The sequence below is a fragment of the Cygnus atratus genome, chromosome 12, assembly GCF_013377495.2.
Source record: "Cygnus atratus isolate AKBS03 ecotype Queensland, Australia chromosome 12, CAtr_DNAZoo_HiC_assembly, whole genome shotgun sequence".
NCBI classification, from domain to species: domain Eukaryota; kingdom Metazoa; phylum Chordata; class Aves; order Anseriformes; family Anatidae; genus Cygnus; species Cygnus atratus.
In genome coordinates, this window is record NC_066373.1 from 2,435,961 (window position 1) to 2,454,956 (window position 18,996).

At 45.9% G+C, this 18,996-nt stretch overlaps 1 protein-coding gene across 1 annotated transcript in view; it reads left to right on the forward strand.

Annotated features, from left to right (window-relative positions):
• The first annotated feature begins 677 nt into the window (after positions 1-677).
• ZCCHC14 (zinc finger CCHC-type containing 14) overlaps positions 678-18,996 on the forward strand; it is a 54,222-nt gene continuing 35,903 nt past the window's right edge. The window contains exons 1-2 of the mRNA XM_035566204.2: positions 678-1,304; positions 14,160-14,283. Coding sequence (XP_035422097.1) covers positions 741-1,304; positions 14,160-14,283 — 688 coding nt within the window. The 5' untranslated portion in view covers positions 678-740. The remainder of the gene's footprint in view (positions 1,305-14,159; positions 14,284-18,996) is intronic.

Genomic DNA, 18,996 nt, shown 5'->3' on the forward strand with positions numbered 1-18,996 from the left:
CCACACAAAAGGCGGCCGTTCCCGCCCCTCCCCTATTTAACGGTCCCTCCAGCCAATCAGCGCCGGGAGGAGGGGCTAAACCCCTCAGATCGACGCCCTCGGAGGACGAGAGGCGGGGAGGAGCGTGCCGCCGACCAATCGTCGCCAGCGAGTAGCGCGCTCGTCCAATGGGCGGCGCGGTGGGCGGGGCCTGGCGGCGGGGTCAGGCCGGGAGTGGAGGCCCTCCGCCGCTCCTTTCTCTCTCTCCCCTTCCCTCCGCTCCGCTGCCGGCCCGGGCCTGCTCACCGCGGGATCCCTCCGCCGCGGCCCGGTGGGGCGTGTGCGTGCTGCGGCCCCCGCGGTGCACCTCCGCCCGCTCGCCGCTTACCGGCCGGGGACTACTTCCCGCGGCCGTCTCGCTGCGGGACGGGGCCGGGCCCGGCCGGGGGATGGCGGCGAGCGGCTGAGGCCGGCGGCCGCCCCGCCAGGGACCGGGAGCAGGCGGCGGAGCCCCGCTCCGGGCCCTGCCAGCCGGGAACCCCGCGGCCAGGCCGCGCGGCGGCGGCGGCGGCCTCGGGGGGGGGGCCCGGCCCGGCCCGGCCCTGCCCGCCGCCGGGGGCTGCCCCTCACCGCCGGGCCCCCTGGGCCCCCCTCGGCGAGGAGGGGGCCGGGCGGGGGCTGCGGGCCTGCGGGTTCCCCTCGGGGCTCTGCCCGCGGCCCCCCGGGCGAGCTCGGTGCGGGCCGGGGGCCGTCGGAGCACGATGGTGGAGAAGCGGTGCCCGCGGCTGCAGCGGGACGGGGTGTACCGGTGGTTCTCGGAGCTGCCGTCGCCTCAGCGCGTGGAGTTTCTCTGCGGCCTCCTGGACCTGTGCATCCCCCTGGAGCTGCGCTTCCTGGGGGCCTGCCTGGAGGACCTGGCCCGCAAGGACTACCACTCGCTGCGCGACTCGGAGATCAAGGCCAACAACCCCGCCGACCTGGGCAGCCTGACCAACCTGACGGACGAGGTGGTGCGCAGCAAACTTCTCGTGTCGCTCGCCCTGCTGGGCTCTGCCCACCGCGAGGCGGCCGGGGTGCTGTTCCGCACCCTCACGCACATCGACTCGGTCATCAACAACTATGGGCTGCAGCTCAACGAGGGCCGCACGGGGGACGAGTTCCTGTTGCTCTTCACCATGGCATCCAACCACCCGGCCTTCAGCTTCCACCAGAAGCAGGTGCTGAGGCAGGAGCTCACCCAAATCCAGAACATCATGGCCAGCACCAGCAAGAACCCCAGCACCTCTACCCTCAACACCATGGCAACCTACCCTGGCTGCCACAAGGTGGGTGTCCGGCTTTCGCGTGCCGCCGTGGCCTTGCTGCGGGGCGCTCAGTGCCTTCAGCCAGGATTTTAAACCTCCCTTCTTCCTCCTGGTGTGCAGGCGTTCCAGTAGTAAATGGCAGCCTGGGAGGCTGGCAGAGATTGCTCGCCTGGATGGTGATGGGGGCGGTCAATGGCAGGTGAAATAAAAGGGGTGCGTGGAGTTTTTGCAGGCTCGTGGCACTCGTTGGGAAGGGGTTCCCAAAACGATGGCCGGGCAGCAGCGTAAACATTAACTGACTGCTTCTGGCCGTGCTTCTGCTGAGGGGGCTGCCCTGCGAGAGGCATGGAAGACCAGCAGTTTATTAGGGGAAATACACATCTAATATCTCTGGACGTTGGAGCGAGCATCTGGTTAAAAATTTCCCTCGAAGTTGGAAGGGAGAGTCAGCTTTGGAAGTAGCTGTCCAGTGGCAAAGGCGTCTTGCTGGGTCTGGGTTTTGGTTAGGCAAATGAGATGGCCAACAGTTAGGGTTTGATGCTAAACTTCAAGAAATGTGGTGGTTGTCTGTCATCGCGGATCTCCCCGTTATTGATCCTGGTGTCAGTGGTTCGCCATCATTAACTTGCTGTTCGTTCATTCAATTGCCAGCAATTAAGCTAGGCAGTAATGTTTTAAGACGTGCTGTTAGTAATGAGATATGTTACTGACCACTTAAGTGCTCTTAGCCTGCTACCAATTAGGGAGTGAACCGGGCTCATTGACTGAATTTAACCTGCTTTAAAGTTCAAACCAAGTCCCAAGTCAGTGGGTGCGTGTGATCAGCTAACGGGCTGCAGCTTTTGAGGATGTCCTGACTCAGCCAGCAAATAACCAGTTACCCTTCCGTTGGGAAAGGTGTGGTATACCTGAGGGCTACAAAAATCCCCGTATTGCAATATTATCCAAAATAAAGCTGTTGCTGAGGGCTCAGTGCGGGTTCCATTCAAGTTAGGAATCGAATCTGTCTGAGACGAATTTATGCTTCCCTGAATACAAATTTTCTTCCATTTTTATGTTTTTTGGTGCTGCTGCTTTAAGTTTAAACTCTGGATGAGTGTTATTAAACTTACTATTTCTCCTTTTATCTTCCCCTCCTGCGTCTTTAAACAGTCCTTGTTTCTGACCCTTTCTTTTAAGGGGAAAGAAGAACAGAGTATGGGAATGCCTCTCTATTCAGTTTAAGCCTGCATGTGAATAAAATATAGATGGAAAGACTACTTCGTGCAGGACGTAAAAGGGTTTAATTAAAACCAGAACGAGCTTCCTTACAGACAGCTAACTACTTGCAACTTCCCTTATTCAAAAGATGCGTGGACCCTGGGTTTGAAAGGGAAGATTGTAAATGACTTGGGAGTTTTCCCAAAATAAGACGAGCAAAAAAGATGAAATTGCACAGGCAGCAATGCTTTTTTGGAGTATCCTTTCAAAGCTTCCGAAATAGTGCTCGTTCTGTGCGGCTGAAAAACTCTGGCGCTATTTAAGTCAATCTAAGATGGACGGAGAATCCATCCTACCATTTCTCCTGCCAGCAGGAAAGTGCACGGTACAGTCACTTGCTTGTTTTTTCTTCTGAGCACGTTGAAGGGTTGTCTCTTAAATACACATATTTATTTTTTTTTTGAAACTGGTTTTGAAGAAAACCGGTAGCTAAATATAGACTGAGTTCAGAGGGAAGCAGAAAAGGTGATTTTGCTTTCCCTCTCTTGAATGTGCGTTTTGTTTGCGCAGATGCAGATTTCCTTTTTTAAAGGTTGTTGAACTTTTTAGATGTTGATAGCTGGGTGATTTTGCTACTTTTAGAGTAAGTAGTTGGCTTGCAACGCAACTTGGATGAAGTAAGTGGAAAAAAAACCAATGTCTTTCTCCATTCAGCCCTGTTTAAATATGCACAAATAAATTCCAGCGCCGTGCGCTTGGATCTTGTGATGTTACCAAGTTATGTTGTGACAATACTTGTGTTGTAACATCACCTAGAGAAAAACAATGCAGATGTCAAGAGAAAGCGAGCTGCCCTGGGCTGCCGCCTGCCAAGTCCCGCGCTCTTCGTCCTCGTCAGAGCTGGAGGAGAATTTCTTCCCTGGAGCCAGCGCTTTCTCGTCACTCTTGCTGCTTTACTACAGCTTGAGCTATGCTGAGCTGATCCCTGCAGTCAGCGCCGTGCGTAGGGTTGTGTGAAGGCTGCTCCTGAATTCTCGAGTGTGAGTCTGTTCGAGCTCAGCCTTTGGGAGGGAGCTGGAGAAGCGGTCACCGGTTGAGGTCCTGAGAAACTTTGGGGAGCTGGGTGTGCAATGGCGTGCCAGTAGGGAGCTCTTTGTGACCAGGGCTGCTCATCCTTCAGCATTTCCCTTGTGCTGAGTGTGGGGATAGGGAGTGATGTGTGTGTGATTCCCTGTTTCTGTGTGTAACTAGAGGTCTGTTCAAATTCTCGATGAGTTACATATAACGTGGTTGTTTTTTTTTCAGGGAGAAATGACAAAAAACAAAGTGACAAAAGGTTCTGAATGGGGCTCTTGGTTCACTTTGCGGAAACAAATTGAAACGTTCTCCTTCTGCAGTCCATCCCAGTAAAATCTGACCCAGCTTGGTCCGAGCTACAGCTTTTTTCCAAAGGATTGCAGCTTGCAATCCTCCTCCCATCTCTCATCTCTTTCAAATATTACAGTAACATCTCTCCGAAAATACTGTGTATAACGTACTCAGGCGCGACCCCTTGATACAGAATTACTGCCCAAATGTCATGATTCAAGTTGCTTTGGGGTAGGTGACAGCCCTTCAAGTTGGTTAGCGATGCAAATCGCTGCTTTTTTGTTGCCTGGCTGCTGCAGTTGCTGAACGCGAGGAGACTCGAAACAGCTGCCATCAATTTTTGGTTTAACTTTTGATTTAACTGTACAGGAAAAGATGGCTCTAAGTAGGTCAGTAATTATTAGGTTCACGGTTTCTGCTTGATAGTACAAAGTGAGCGTGAAGTTTCTCCGAAGTAGGGAGAACACTGCCCTCTGTGCAGCAGAGAACAGTTTTAGTCTGTGTCAGAAAATGACAACTTCTGCCCCTTGTCCTGTGTTTTCTCTTGGTTTTGGGTGGTGTTAACGCTTGTGCGACTTGAGGCGTGGATTCTTCAAACTTCTGTATAGGCATAAAATCCAGGCTTGCTGTATGTTTTTTAAAAACTGAAATGGTGCGAATTGTCTTCAGATGAAGCCCAGGCATGCGTCTCAAGAACCTCTTAAACCCTTTGTTCCTATGACTAACCATAATGGGTTTATTTTTTAACCGAAAATGTTGCAGCTGGGAGTTTTCAGGCCGTTCCTGTGCCTCGCAATGTCTTTATTCAGCTGTCTTTGATACCTTTGCCACAAAGGCAGAGCGCTTTTCTTGTCGGCAGCCGGAGGCCAGCATCTGAAGGCTCACTTGTGTGGCGCTGGGAGCTGCGGGCAGCTTCTCTCTTCGTAGAGCTGGAGCTGGCCGTGTTGGAGCAGATCACAGCTGGGAGCCAAATGTCTCCTGCCACACGTGTGTGCGTCCAGCTGCTGGGACAGCAAATGGTCACTGCTGAGTTGGTGCCCCACAGGGAGGGGAGAAGTCTCAAAGGTGTCTCCAAACATCTCGAACCACCCATTCAGATTTCTGCCCTGTGTAACTTGTCAATGAATGCCTTATTTTTTTAACTGTGGGTAAAAATGTAGGGTTTTTTCATTCTTGGTCGTTTTTTGGGCTTTAGCGATGCTGTCTTTACACAACCCCTTACTCTTGTCTTGTAGATAATGAACGCCAGGACCTACTTGGACTCTGGAAATCATCTAGACATGATATGAATCTCTGCATGGGCTGCTGTTTTCTGTGAGGTCTAGTATCAGCTAGTAACACTGAGGACGTCTCTCCCAGAAAAAGAGGGGAAGAGATTTGTGAATCTGCCACCTTGTGTTGCTTAATCCGCTCAGTAAGGCCGTTGTGTAAAAGCAAGGGAAATAAGTGAAGCTTTGGCCCCTTAGCTCCTGCTCTGCTGGCTGTGAGCTGCCCAGCACAGTCAGGGCAGCGGTCTGGTTGTGGCTTCGGCTGCAGAAGCGGGGTCATAAATAGCAGGAGGTCGGAGTGCTTGTTTGCAGCTGAGAGGAAATAGGAGTCAGTGACACTGCACTTCGTGGCTGTTTCGGGTTGAGGTCTCGTGAATGGGAAGAGGGGCTCCTGCCCAGTCAGCTTCCAAATACTGCACCCATGTCTATTTCCAGTTTATAGCATAAGATGCTATTTTTCACCTGTGTTAATTCCGTAGGCTCATCTAAAACCTAGAAATAACTGAAGGGTGGGGGCTGGAGCTGTGCAGAGCTGGTGGTCTGTTCCATGTACCTTCACTGTTTTCTCGGCACTGTTTGCTGCTGGTGATTCAAGTTCCATCTTCAAAAATCCCCGGATTTTTATTTCATCTGTGGAATGATGAGCTGGAAAAATACTACTTGGTAGGTCGGAGCAGAGTCCTTACAGCCCTCACAGAGTAAGCAGTCCAGCTGTTAAGTGATCTGTCAAGTGCCATTATGGCTTTTAAGCTAGCTTTGTAGGGATGGAATAAATGATGGAAAAACTAAATTTTAGCTTCCTGACCAAGAGAAGGTATTTTACAGCTTTAGTAGATTACCACGTTAATAGTAATTGCTAGCTAGAACTAGGTGTTTATTCATCGATACCGGTAGATCTGTAGTTGCTCTCTTAGGAATGATTGCATTTTCAAAAAGAGGTGAAACTCAAACTGAGGAGCTCCAGAGGCAGGTCCTGCAGCTTCCAGCTGGTGATGGGTCCAAATCCTTCCTGGGTATTTGGTGTTCTGGGTACTTGAGGCAACGTGGATCACGCACACCTACTGATCCTCCAGTTAGGGAATGCGAGGTTTCCAGTTCTGGCTCATTTCTCACCGGTACGCTTGTTTGGAAGTTGTATCCAGCTTGGTTAAAGTGATTCGGTCTTGGACCTGCGATGATTTCAGAAATGAGCTTAAAATATAAGGGAATCCTTGGAAGACGGTGGTCTCATGCAGTAACGGTATTTGTTACCACCAAATTCATTTTCCATAATCATACGATGTTGTACGATGGACTTGATTTTGAGAATATAAATGAGCGTGCTTGGAAAATGGACTTCACATCCAAATGTCAGGGCAGAGCAGCCAAAAAAAAAAACCCCACCACACTTGTGTTGAGCTAATAATGTTTTTTCCGTGAGCTGTTTTCCCTTTTTTTTTTTTTTGCGCAGGCTGAATGAAGTTTTGTTTTAGGCGAGCGTTCCACTTCACTTTTTATTTACTCTTCTCTAGTAATGACCTGGTAAGTGTCAGTTGTCAACCAGACGACGCTGAAGTAGGCCTCATCTCTTGTGGAACAGAAAAATGCCTACCAGGAGGTGCTGTGCGTTTTGAACCTAACTGAATCAGCGCACAGGCTGTGTGCGGATCCTGGTGGGAAAAGCGGAGCCAGCAGCAGCTAACCACACCTAACAGGCATTCCAGTGTCTGACTTCAAAGGTGCTGAACAGCATCCTTGTTTGGGAGTATTTAACCGTATGGTTTAGGGTTTTTTTTTTTTTTTTTAAAAGCTTGAATTGCTAAAACTGAGATCCTGTGATCGTTTAGGTAGTTATTAGGTACAGGCAGTGCCTGTTTCCAGCAGGCTGGAGCTCTGCGTGTTCCTTGGGACTTCTCGGTGCTGCCGTACCTGTGATAATTCTCTTAAACGTGCTGTGGCGAGGAGCAATTTAGTGCCATTGCTATGATTATCCAGTAATAGGTGTTTGAAGGGATAAACTTTTTAACAGGTGTTCAGGCCGATACGGTGTTTCAGGATTTTTGCAAATAGCTCCAGTAGTCCAAAAATAAGATCAATTGCTTAATTAAAATTAAGTTCTTACTCTTAAAGACCTGCCAAATCACGATGATAAATAGTAAAAGTGAACGCTTCTTGTGTGTAATATGAATTCTTTTCCTTGAGCAGTTTTGTTATTTAGGTGGATGCTGAGGAGGGGAAGGAGGGAAAAATCCAAGTCAGTGGACGTGACTTGTCAAATTGCTTCTGCCAACCTCGTTAATTTGGCGATGCCGCAGAGGAGACCGGAGTGACAACGAACAGTTCTACCAGGGAAATGCTTACGGCCTGGTTGCTTGGACTGCACTCCCGCAGATCTTAGAATTGCCTCTGCCTGTCCTTTTTCCTCCAAATACACGTCCTGGCCCCGTGGTGGCAGTTTCCCACCCCTGCAGTGGCAACAAAAGCTCAGCAGCTCCAAGTCAGCAGAGTTGACATTGTAAAGGCACATGGTATTAAGGACAAAGGACGCGTATAGCAGGTTGGCCCATGCTGCACTCTGAATCCTTGGGAAGTTTAAGGTAATCTTCCTTTCTGGTGACTGCTTTTAGCTTTTGGGAGCGTTCAAGTGACGAGGCAGGGATGTACTGGTACGTCAGTGCTGGGATGTCGAGCAGGATGGGTTCCAAGGGCTGACCGTAAGGAGCTCCGTGTTTTGGTTTTGAGGTCTTTTTGATGGTTGCTTGGTTTGTAAGATTCACATTTGAGTTGTTTTCCTTCAAAGCAAAAAAGAAAACACCTATCTTGTCATCTGTCTCCTCTGAAATACGCGAGGTGTGCCCCAAGGCTAAAATTGAAGAGCCCTGCGCTAGCGGTGTGGGTGAGCTGCTTGGACTCACGTCCTGCCCCGTGAGTTACAGCAAACCGTGGAAGATCAGGTAGATGAAACAGGCTGTTTTGTAGCTTACTAAACTAATACTTTTTTTTGTTGTTTTCTCTCAGAGTTTTTCCCATCAGAGTTGAAGCTTTTAACTCACAGAGCATCTCTTCAGCCGGAAATCCCCTATCCTCTGCCTGTTTGGCAAGCTCCTGTGGTTGACTACTGGAGATTGCATAGGGGTAGCAAAAAATGCTGCATTAGCTAAAAGTAAAGAGTTCTGAAACTACACTGTGCTGCTTTGTTTGTTTGGCTTATGGGGTAAATGCTCATCTTTGCACAAAATAGTTGCCAGGTGTCCTTATGTCCTTAAGTGTTCCTTATGGCTGTCTCAAATGGCATTCAAACACAGCACAATGTAATTAAAGTCCAGTTACTGTGCAGCAGATTTATATTCCTAGTATTAAAGTATTCATAATTCTTTAAGCAAAGGATTTTTTTAGTGGAACTCAGTCTATAAAATAGAATTCAGACTTTTTCGATCCATCTGCTCTAGTGAATTTGTAGTGGAGCCTTGTAGCAGGTGCGTGATTATCCTGTAGTATTTAAGTACTGCATGCCTCATTTCATTCCAGTAATAGTCTCATAGGACAAAAGCAACCAATCTATTATCCTATTTTATTGTGAAGAGCCTCTTCACCCTTTTGAATTCAAAGATGGATACCTTTTTACCAGCTTCCTATGAGAATAGGTGCGGGACCTTTTGTTTCTGTTGAAAAACAGGGACGCATCTGACCTGATTGTGCCCAGTGCTTCTTTTTTGATGGACACCCTCAGAACTGCATGAATTTCTAGCACGTAGCACTTCCAGCTGCATTTAGGTTCAACAAAGCAACAAAGCGCATCCAAATTTGTGTCGAGGACTTCATGAGGTACGTGAAAAGTTGGGGATGTCTGTGGGAGTTCCTTAACCGTTCTTGGGAAGATCAGTAAGACCCTGGAACAGGCGAATTTCTTAAAATTTTGTGAGTTCTGGTGTGAGAGCACGCAGGTATCCGCGCACAGAAGTAGAAGCAGAACTGGTGCCTGAGGCTATGGTTTCACAGGCAGCTGGGCACACTAATGGCTTGTTGCTGCTCCATCCTGCTCCTTCTGGTTTTGCAGTCTCACTCGCTTTTGGGCTGCACATCCCTGCGTTGTTTGCTGTTCTTTCTGGCTCAGCCTTAATCTATTGAACAATCTCATGCGTTGGCAGACTGACACTGGAGTGTTAGCAATGCATTTATTTTTTTTCAAATGGTTTGGGAACCTGAGTTACATATCTGCGTTGGCAAATAGCTTATCTGCCTAAGCATGCAGGGGCTGTATCCTTGCCATCAAGCTTCTGCTGGAGCATTAAAGACCTCGGTGTTAACCTCAAACTAAGCTGCTGTTAATACTCACTAAGATGAAACTTGCAGGAGTCAATGGAGTTGAATTCGGTATCCCAATTCCTGGGTGCATTCTTGCATGTTATCTGCTCCAGCCTGAAACACGAGGGCCGATTTTAACTGTGAAAAACATTTTTGAGAGGGGAATTCCAGTGGCAAGCAATGGCAGACGTGCTTCTCTGTTGGACTTTCCCTTTACTTCGCTGGCCATTTTTGAAAACCAGCCACCATGTGAACAACTTTTCCTGCACAATGAATTGGAGAATGTGATCCTGCGTGGCTTTCAGCTGCAGCCATAACATCTTGCTTAACTGACTTTGTTCTTAAATCTTGTTTACTTTTTTCCTGTGTAACGCATGACCTAAATTTCATGCCTAAATAGGTATAGAAAACGGTATTTTATCCCACTTAATTTTTTTGAGCGAGTTCTGCGCTCAGATCCTGTATCACTGTTTGCTTGAATTATAGGTCAGGTTACATTGTAGGTAGCAAGCCATGTTGATTTGTTAGTGTTGGCTCCATTTCAAACTAAGTCAGCAAAGACTTTGCTATTAAACCATATATTTTCTGTGTTCTGTTTAGTTATTCTTAAAAGGAACGCGTAATTGTTTTGGTTTAAAAAAAATAATAATTCTCACCACATTAAGTTTGACCTCTATCAATCCTGTTCTTTTTGTGAAAGGCTTTCCTATATTAAATAGCTGCTAGGCGCTGTCCCTGGGGAGCACAGCTAACACTTACTGAGTCTGGCTTCAGAGATTTTTGCCTTTTTTGTATTGACTTCAGCTGTCCTTCTGCCTTCCTGGTGGCAGAGCCCAGTTGAGGCAGCAGTCATTGAAAGAGAAACGGCACCTGCTGAGGTGGCTGCTCCTGGTCATTTTGTTATGTGGTCTTTGCTGCCTGCTTTCTGCTGGATGAAGGATTTAGGAGAGCTTTCCAGAACCTGTTTTCTCTTTCCAGAACCTGCTTTCTCTTTCCTAAGAAAAATCTGTGCCTGTTGGTGCGTGTGATGCCGAGGAGGAAATCACTGCGCTCCGCCGAAAAAGGCGTTTGGCGGTTAAAAAGGGAAAAATGTGATAATGGTTGAAGGTCTGGCCGTGACTTCTGATACCTTGACATATTTGATATCCTCAGCCTGCGAGTCCAAAGCAGTCGTTTCTGCTCCTGGCTGACCGCTGGGGGCTTTGGGAGCAATCTGATCTGGGGTGCGTGGTGGGAAGGATGCGCTCGTCGTAGCTGATGGCAGCTTTGCTGATGTCTTCACTACTATGGAGCATGACGCACAGAAGAATTTGGGCTGAACCTCAGCCAGTCACTGGGGATGATGAATTTTCTGTAATTTTTGAGTGTGGCTACTGCTTTAACTTGAAATTGAAGAGACAGGCTAGCTTTTTAATCTGGAAAATCAAAATTTATCTGTGAGCCAGGTGCTCTGCTATGGAGGGAGTGTCACAAATGTAGAGTTAAGTAAAAGAAGGCTTAAGCATCTCTTCTGCACCCACTTGAGTGCGTCTTCTGGAGTCACTGGGTGAGCCCACAGGCCACTGATGTCGAGACAAGCTGTGAATAATGTAATGAAGGAGGGGATGTGTGTGTCACAGCGCTCTTCTCCCCGTCCCTTCGCAAAACGCAGTCCAAAGTCTGGAAATAGGTGTAGTGAAGAATCTTTTATTGCTTTATCTCTCCAGGATTGCTGTTGTATCTGATTAGTCTTCATGGCCTGTTTCTGCTAATGAGCTCAAAAAGAATTTCATTTGAAAATCCGGAGTCTTCTCTTCAAACATCTGATGCTGTGACCCCTTAGACCTTGAATGATTTGTGACTGTTTCTGCTTTTATAGGAGGTCACTTCTGTGGTTTGTGGAGATATACAGCCTGCCTATTTCTGTCTTCTGTGAAAGTTAGTGCCTTACTGCGGACTCTTACTGCTTGAGGAAGCAAGCCTTTAGCAGTTCTGGAACAGCAGATCCTTATTCTTTAATGGCATCCTGTCCGTCTTCAGAGACGTTAGAGCCTAAAAGGTCCAAAGCTCAAACCCCGAAGCTCACAGGAATGCCCTGCTTTATTTAGAAACTAGTGCCTTGTTAGAAATTCTGTTTTTAATCAGGAGTTGGTGCTCAGCCCAAGGTAGGGGTTACAGCAGCGTTTAGATACGGTGAATATTCCTCCTGGAAGTTGTCTGAAATTGAGTTTTGGCAGTTTGGTTCGGTGAAGTCCTTCCTCGGCATCTACTGTTAATCTTTCACGAGTGTTCCTCCCAGCCCTCCAAGGACAGTAACTTTTGCAGTTCACAGCTGATGGATTGTTCCCGTGTTTTGCTTGGCCCCCTTTTATAAAAAAAGTTGTTGTATCTTTGGAAATAAATCTCTGATTTGCGAAATATTTTTCATTAATTCACTGTTCGTAAACAAATCCAAACCTTCGCGACATTGGTGTGTTTAAGTCAGTGGAAAAAATGATTTGCAGCCTGGAACAAAAGTTTTGAGCAGGCGGAGATTCGCTTGGTTATAACACCATTCAGCTCGCTAACGAAGGGCTCCATTTGGAACTAATCAGAGCTTTGTGATTGTTCTAGGCCAATTTGAAGCTGCTTTGCTTTGATGTGTGCCTGAATCCGAAAGTATATGAGCTCAGTCAGGACATATGGGCTAAATTAATCTCTACCGAGCACACAAAAATTAAATCTTCATGGAAAGAATGGGAGGTTATTTATAAACAAAATGCGAATTTCCAACTGCACGTGATGCTTATTGTAGGGACAGTGGAGGGAAGGGAGCACAAGATATCTACTAATATATTGTGATGAAAACTGCTTGTTTAGAGACTTTTCTGAAACCACATGCCTATGTTCTTATTCGCTTTCAAGTGTAATTTTTATTTGCTGATAGTTCTGAATGCTTAGGATCTGGTTATTTAGGATAACATAGTCTTGCCTGAATCTCATTTTTGAGCTTTCTCCGATATTTAGTTGCCCTTCTGAATCCTTCCCGTGCCAGGAGGACGGCAGTGACATTGCTCAGCCCGCTGGAACTTCCCCTCAGCAGCAATCCGCTGGAGTGAGTTTAATGAGCTCCAGGAAAGAAACAGTGTGAGATAAGCTCTTTGGAAAAGGCTGACTTTGGCAAGGAGATTTAAATTATCTCCCCATTCCTTCAAGCTTAACGTTTAATTGGTCGTCTTTTTAATGCGCAAGCTTGATGCTAAGTTTTTCTTATTGGTGAAAAACTGCTAGAGAAGCGTACAAATAAACTTTTTGGATCAAAAAAGCAGACTGAAGGTGCTGAAGGGGGTCAGGTGCTTGTAATCCTGCTTTCTTCTGACGCTCATCTGTCTTCCTGGATTGATTTCTTTGGTGCACTTGTAATTTTTTTTTTTTTTTTATGAATGCAAGTGTGCCAAATCTTCCACTCATGCCACTGCCTTAAAATGTGCATACAAGTTTATAAATGTCAGCCTTTAAATGGAGCTTACAATAGCTAATTGTATAAAATTAGGGATGTGCTATTTTTGACTCGTATTGTGTATTCTGATTGATGTCAATCTGTAAGGCTGATGGCGGGGTGAGCAAAGGATTGTTTTAAGTGTACATTGTCCCAAGTAACCAGGGCCTGAGTGAGCCGGGTTGGATGCAGGGAACTAGTCTTGGTATTAGTTGGTATTAGTTACCATCAGCGAAGGGTGGCTTATATCAAGATGCAGTCTTTCTCCTGTCATTCGTGAAAGGCTGAAATCCCCATTCAGTTGTAATCACAGCTCTACGTGCTATAGGATTTCACGTTAATTCGAAATGTGGCAATTGAAACCCAAGCAATGCATTAGTATGAGTGCTTTTGGTAGCCTTAACTACCTCTTTACAGCACGTTTCCCTCTTTCAGCTGCTTACACCCTCGTGTTCGGTGCTGCTAATGTAACTGTTCATCCACTTCTGCTTTTCATTACCTAGAAAACAAGAGAGTAATTGCCTTGCTTATGAGGCAGGCGTTGAATGTTTTGCCACAAGTAATAGACGTTGTTGTGTTGCTGCATAATTGTGAATGGCCTTGTGGACAGCAGCTAAAGCGGGCAGTGTTCGGTTCTGCTTTTTCTAATGACTTATGTTTCTGCAGTTTTAAGTAATGGTGGAAATACGTTTCTTATGGTAAATGCAGTTTATAAGGTACATATTAGGCCATGAAGTCTGTTCTGATGATGCAGCCTACTGCTCGGGCATCCTTTGTGCAATTCTTCGTTGAAATGTGATCGTGATAGCAGTCTTTCAAATGGCAAAGGCAAGAATTAGCTTTTCTCTAAATTGGACTTTGTTCCTCGCAATCCATGTGGAAATACTTTGAAATGCCTTCAGTCTGCATCTGTGCAGTTGGATGACAAAATGCGAAAATGACTGATGCTTTTCAGGAGCCCTTTTTCCCCAGGTTTTCTTGCTGAAGAGTTAAGAACTGCAGCGCAGAGAGGTTAATGGTCCTGCAATATCTCCGCGATTGACTGCTGTGTGACTATTGTTTATCAAAGAATTATACTTTAAGTAGCTTTATAGATTATCTTGGCTAATCTAGATTTGTGAATAGCTGCTGACTGAAACAACTTCCCTGAACTGTTACTTGTGGAATATCAATAGTGATGCCGCTTGGTTTTGGAAGCATACATCTCGCTGCCTTCAAAGCAGCCCTGTTCATCCTGGAGGAACGTGCGGTGTTTGAGCACCTCAGTTTATTAAACTGGATTTTTGTTTTTCTTTCCAGGTCACTCCAAGGTCCGAGACCCCCATAAACAGTGTCAGTAACAGTTTGGAAAACGTCCTACATACATCAACACATTCCATTGAGGAGTCATTACCCAAGAGGCCTTCAGGGAAACACTCCAAAGGTGTGTCCTTTTCTGCATGCCTAATTCCCATGGGGGAAAGAATTTCTATCTCTTTATGGCCACTGGCGTTACTTTAATCAATTGGAGACTGGAGTTTTGCTACTGTAATTCTGGGTTGGGTTGAGCGAAGGAAGTCAGAAGGGCAGTTTTCAGGAAGTGTTGCAGTACCGGTGAAAAATGGTCACCGAGAGACAAGTATGCTTATTCTGCTGGGAAATAAGCAGGAATGTTGCTTGTGGGTTGAAATACCAGCTGACCTCTCACCGAGTGTTATGTTCTCAGAGTGAATCTCTGACACTCCATCCCTCATCCTCATCTTAGCAGGTTATATCTTGGATGAAGTGTAGGGTGATGCGTTGCGTTACTGAAGAGAAGGCGTTTAAAGCAGCAGCTAGGCTGCCACTTGCTGCTTCTTTACTCTTTGTCTCCAAGAATGTTTAAATAAGAAACTGGGGAAAGAAGAGGGAAGTATAGCAGAGCTTGAGCCTTTCTCAGCACACTCGTGCCCCCTTACTTCCAACCTCAAAACACTGAATGTTGGTACACATTAAGTCTTTTATTTTTGACATGTTAAGTTGCTTACTGACCTGGCTAAAAACGGGGCTTAAATTTGAGCTAATAAGTATGCATTCGGTGTCTACACTCTGAGCTGTGATTATAAATATCAAAACATCTAGGTTAAACAAAAATGCTCTTGGTCACATCTTAATGCATTCAAAAAGCACTGTTAAGCGAGGATGTTCTTGAAACTGCAAGCTGCTGTTTGTGGAGTCGAGCTTCTGTGAACTCTTGGTAGGGTTAATAAAAATAGCTCTACGGTAGAATTAATTAATGCAGGTGAAATCCACCATCACATCAGCACTAGTACTTTGCCTTCAAATGTCATTATAAATATTGTCACAGACCACATAAATTGTTCCTTGATTTGCAGTTGCTTTTCAGAGTTTTGCTTCCTTGTCTGCCACTGGCTTGCTGCATAACCTTGCAAATAAAAATAGCTTAATACATTATACACTTTGAAATTCTTGATCGTAATTTGTCTTCCACTTTGTGTGGAAGCAGAGAATCTGATGCGGTTTGGAAACAGTTAAACATCCCAAGGAAATGTCGTTAACTTGCCTCCGCTGGACCTCCTTTTGTGACATACTCAACTATAATCCCAATAGCTGTAAGTAGCAATCATTTTTTTTACAGCAGAATAATGCTGTAAGTAGCTATTTCTCCAGCTGTAAAAGCTATCAGGATAGAAAAAAATGCAACACTAAGCAGAAGCATGGCTAGGATGGTGGCTTTCATCTGATAAAAATAGGACAAGGTTCAACACTGTTTTCATTTGTACTCAGTGACTGCTGTTCCAGTACTATATATGCCAAGATTAGTCATGGTACGCTGTGAAAATTAATTATGTTTTCCTCTGATCTGTTTTTCCCTTATAGGATACCTGCTTAGTTTTCAGGGACCGTAGTTGTTTTTTTTTTAATTTAGAGATTGCCTTAGTGATAGCTAGTAAAAGGAGCCGTGGAAGAAATACAGTTGTTTTTACTGCGTGATACTCTGCTTTCTGGTTCACAGCCAGCAAAAATTACTTTTTTTTTGCTCCTGGATGTATGATAGTCTATATGGTAGTTCTTCTTCAGGCTGGAGTAAAACTGAAGATTACTTGTCAGCCTGGGGCCACCACGGAGCTTCTACGTGTTTCTAATTCTCTTAGCAAATAGCAATCTCTTAATTTAGTAGGATCTGCTAACTTTTTAACCTGGAGTGCATGAAATTCAGTTACAAGAATAGGGGTTGGACGGGTTGCTTGACCAGTTGCATAATTCCAAAACAAGACTCACTGGCAAATATCAACACATCTTGAGAGGACATTTTCTTGTTTGTGGCCAGAAATAGCAAGCTGCTTGAGTTTGTCGTTCTTGGCCAAGTACTGGAGCTGGAGGTGTCTCGGTTAAAAAGGCTGTGGCTGAGGCAGAAGAAAAATGAGAGGTCTCACTAAAGATGCGCTTTCCGTTGTGTTGGATTAGAGACAGAGGTTGCATTAATCCGATGAATGGTTTTAATCCCGACGTGTGGAAATTCAGTGCTGTCACTTACTGTGGCTGTAGCAGAACGGTGAGTAGCCTCGTAGTAGGCAAGGCATGAAAGCCATCAGGCACTGTGTCTTCCTTAATCCACACCTTGAAACTACCTTTTAGGTTCAAATATTTCATCTTTTGCCATGGGAAGGAGCTGAAGAACAGAGCATATAAGAGCTGAGTACCCTAACAAACTGGTGTAGGTCTGCACGCACGTGTGTTTGCATTAAGTGGCTGGCTGGAAACATTCACGCATGCTTTGCCTCGAAACTTGTCAAATACTCAACTTCTGAATAATCGCACCATCCTAGCTGCACTGAATATTGCTGTCTGGGGAACCAAATATTTAAAATGAGCAGCAGGCTGGGAGCCCGTACACTGCACCTTTCATTTCGGGGCCCCTCTTTGGGATCACTGTCAGGCATTGGGGTGCTGGTGGGTTGTTGGGACTGGTGGCCACTATATAGCAAAAGTCACCGATTTCTCTCTGCTGGTCATTCAGTCTCAGCTAAAGCCGTTTACTCTTCTGTACCTGTTGACATTGGCATGTCAGCAATCTGCTTTATCTGGGCTTTCTTTCATAAAATAAAGTTGAAAGATGGAGCCTGTGTAAGTTCTGTATCTGTCGGTACAGATGGGCATTGACGTACAGTGGCGTAGGTCTTAGGAAGTCAAATAGCTGAACTTTGCAGTAGTAATGTGCCTTTTTCTTATTTATGGTCAGTGACTTTGGATCATTCGGGTTTGTTTTCACAGATGTGGAAGTAATCTTAACTGGAGGTAGCTTTGGGAAGTGGAGCCCCTCAGCCCTCTCAGGGACTAGCTATCGTTTTTGTGCTTGTAAGCTGAGGGCAGGTTTATTTACAGGCTTGAAGGTATTGACAGATCTCGCTGGGCAAGGAGAAGTGAGGCAAATATGGGTAGACTCCTGTGTTACACGTTATTGAGATTTCAGCAGGGATGTGTTGCTAGCTCTTTCTCTTTTCCCCTGTTTCCAAATTGCAGCGAGGTTTTAAATGCGCCTTTAACGCTGATCCAAACAAAGCCATCGGATCCAAATGCAAGTTGGGCATTTTTTGCATACTGGGCGAGCAGTGCCACGCCGTCCTCCTCGTGTTGCCTGAGGCTTTTTTCTCCGAGACTACAAGAACTGAAGTGGTGCAAACGTAGCCGCAGAAGGTGTCGATGTCTGCTTGATTCCAGTTTCAAAGATGAGATTTCATGCTTGAAATTGCTTGCCTGGCGGGCATGTACTTTCAGCAGCAGTGCAGCTGTGCAGGGGTGGTCCTTTCTGTAGGCAGCCTCGTGTTGCTGAGCACAGCGCAATGAAGTAAGCGGTCGTGGAGGGATTCTGACAAAGGCACCAAAGCTTGTCTTAAATTTAGGATTTTATTTCACTTTTTATAGGGAGCTACCTTAAAGCTTTTCTCCTAGTAGCAAGTGACCGAGGTGACTGAAGGAGGTCACTGGTTGAAAATAGGATATCAACGAGCAACTTTTGTTTTGCTGGCAATCCTGCTATGGTAGGGAAATTCAGTCCCTAAGCCAAAGTCCAGAAAGAGCTCGTTTGACCTATGCGAGAGCTAATTTGTAACAAGCCTATGGATCTAAAGTTCTGACCTCCCGCGGCCATTCCCAAAGGAGAATAGCTATGGTAATCAAATCTGAATGGAAAATTCAGCTTTAAAAAAAAAAAAAAGGCAATAGTAATTTCCTGTACACCAGAGATGTTATTAATTACTTACTGTAATGTTCCGAGCAGAGCGATTTGGCCATTACATGGATAGCACTGTAGGCAAGTAATACTCGGTGCATGTGACATTTCAGCAATGTATTATACGTGGTCAGTGACCACAGCATATTTTCCAAAAGCACAGTGGAATAAAGTACATTACACCAGATGTTGAAGTGCAGAACAAAAGAATCTTTATTATAAAGGCGACGTAAGCTGTGCAGTGTTACAGTACGGAGACTGCAATCTAGGGAGGCAATTTCTCCTAACACTGGGTGAAATTTTGATTTGTCACAGCCCCTGTTCTGAATTTTCTGCAGTGAAAGTTCTCTGTTGGTATTTTTAAGATGTTCATTACTGTTACGAGGATTTGCAGGTGGCAGTTACCACTGTTTTCTTCCACAAAACAGTCTGGGAGACGGTTTCCTTGACTGAACCAGCCTAACTTTGTGTGGAGTGACAAAAATTCCCCTATCCTTGCTTCCTGTCTATTTAAATTATCTTTCCTTTCTGCCGTTGCCGCACAAAACCTCAGAATTGTCTCCGAGCCAGTTTGCTTTCAAATGAAGCAACTGTTGAAACACGATCCTTGTACAGTGAAGCTGAATCAAAATTCTTGCGCCACATGCATCTAATGATAGGCACAAACTGCTTTCTGTGGATGGGGAGGAGTCGAGCTTTTAGATGTGAAGTCGGTACAGTGGGCTTCATGCTACAATCTGCACTCCATTTAGGAGTTCTGCTGAGCACAGGAAAACCTCTCGCTCAATTGAAGTTGTGCTCTCCGTCCACGTCAGGGATCCTGCAGAGCCTTAGCAGTGACCCGGGCTAGAATAAATGCACATGGCTAAAAGGAGGGAAAAACAAACTTTAGGGAAAGTGCATCTCACTAATGTATCGATCTAA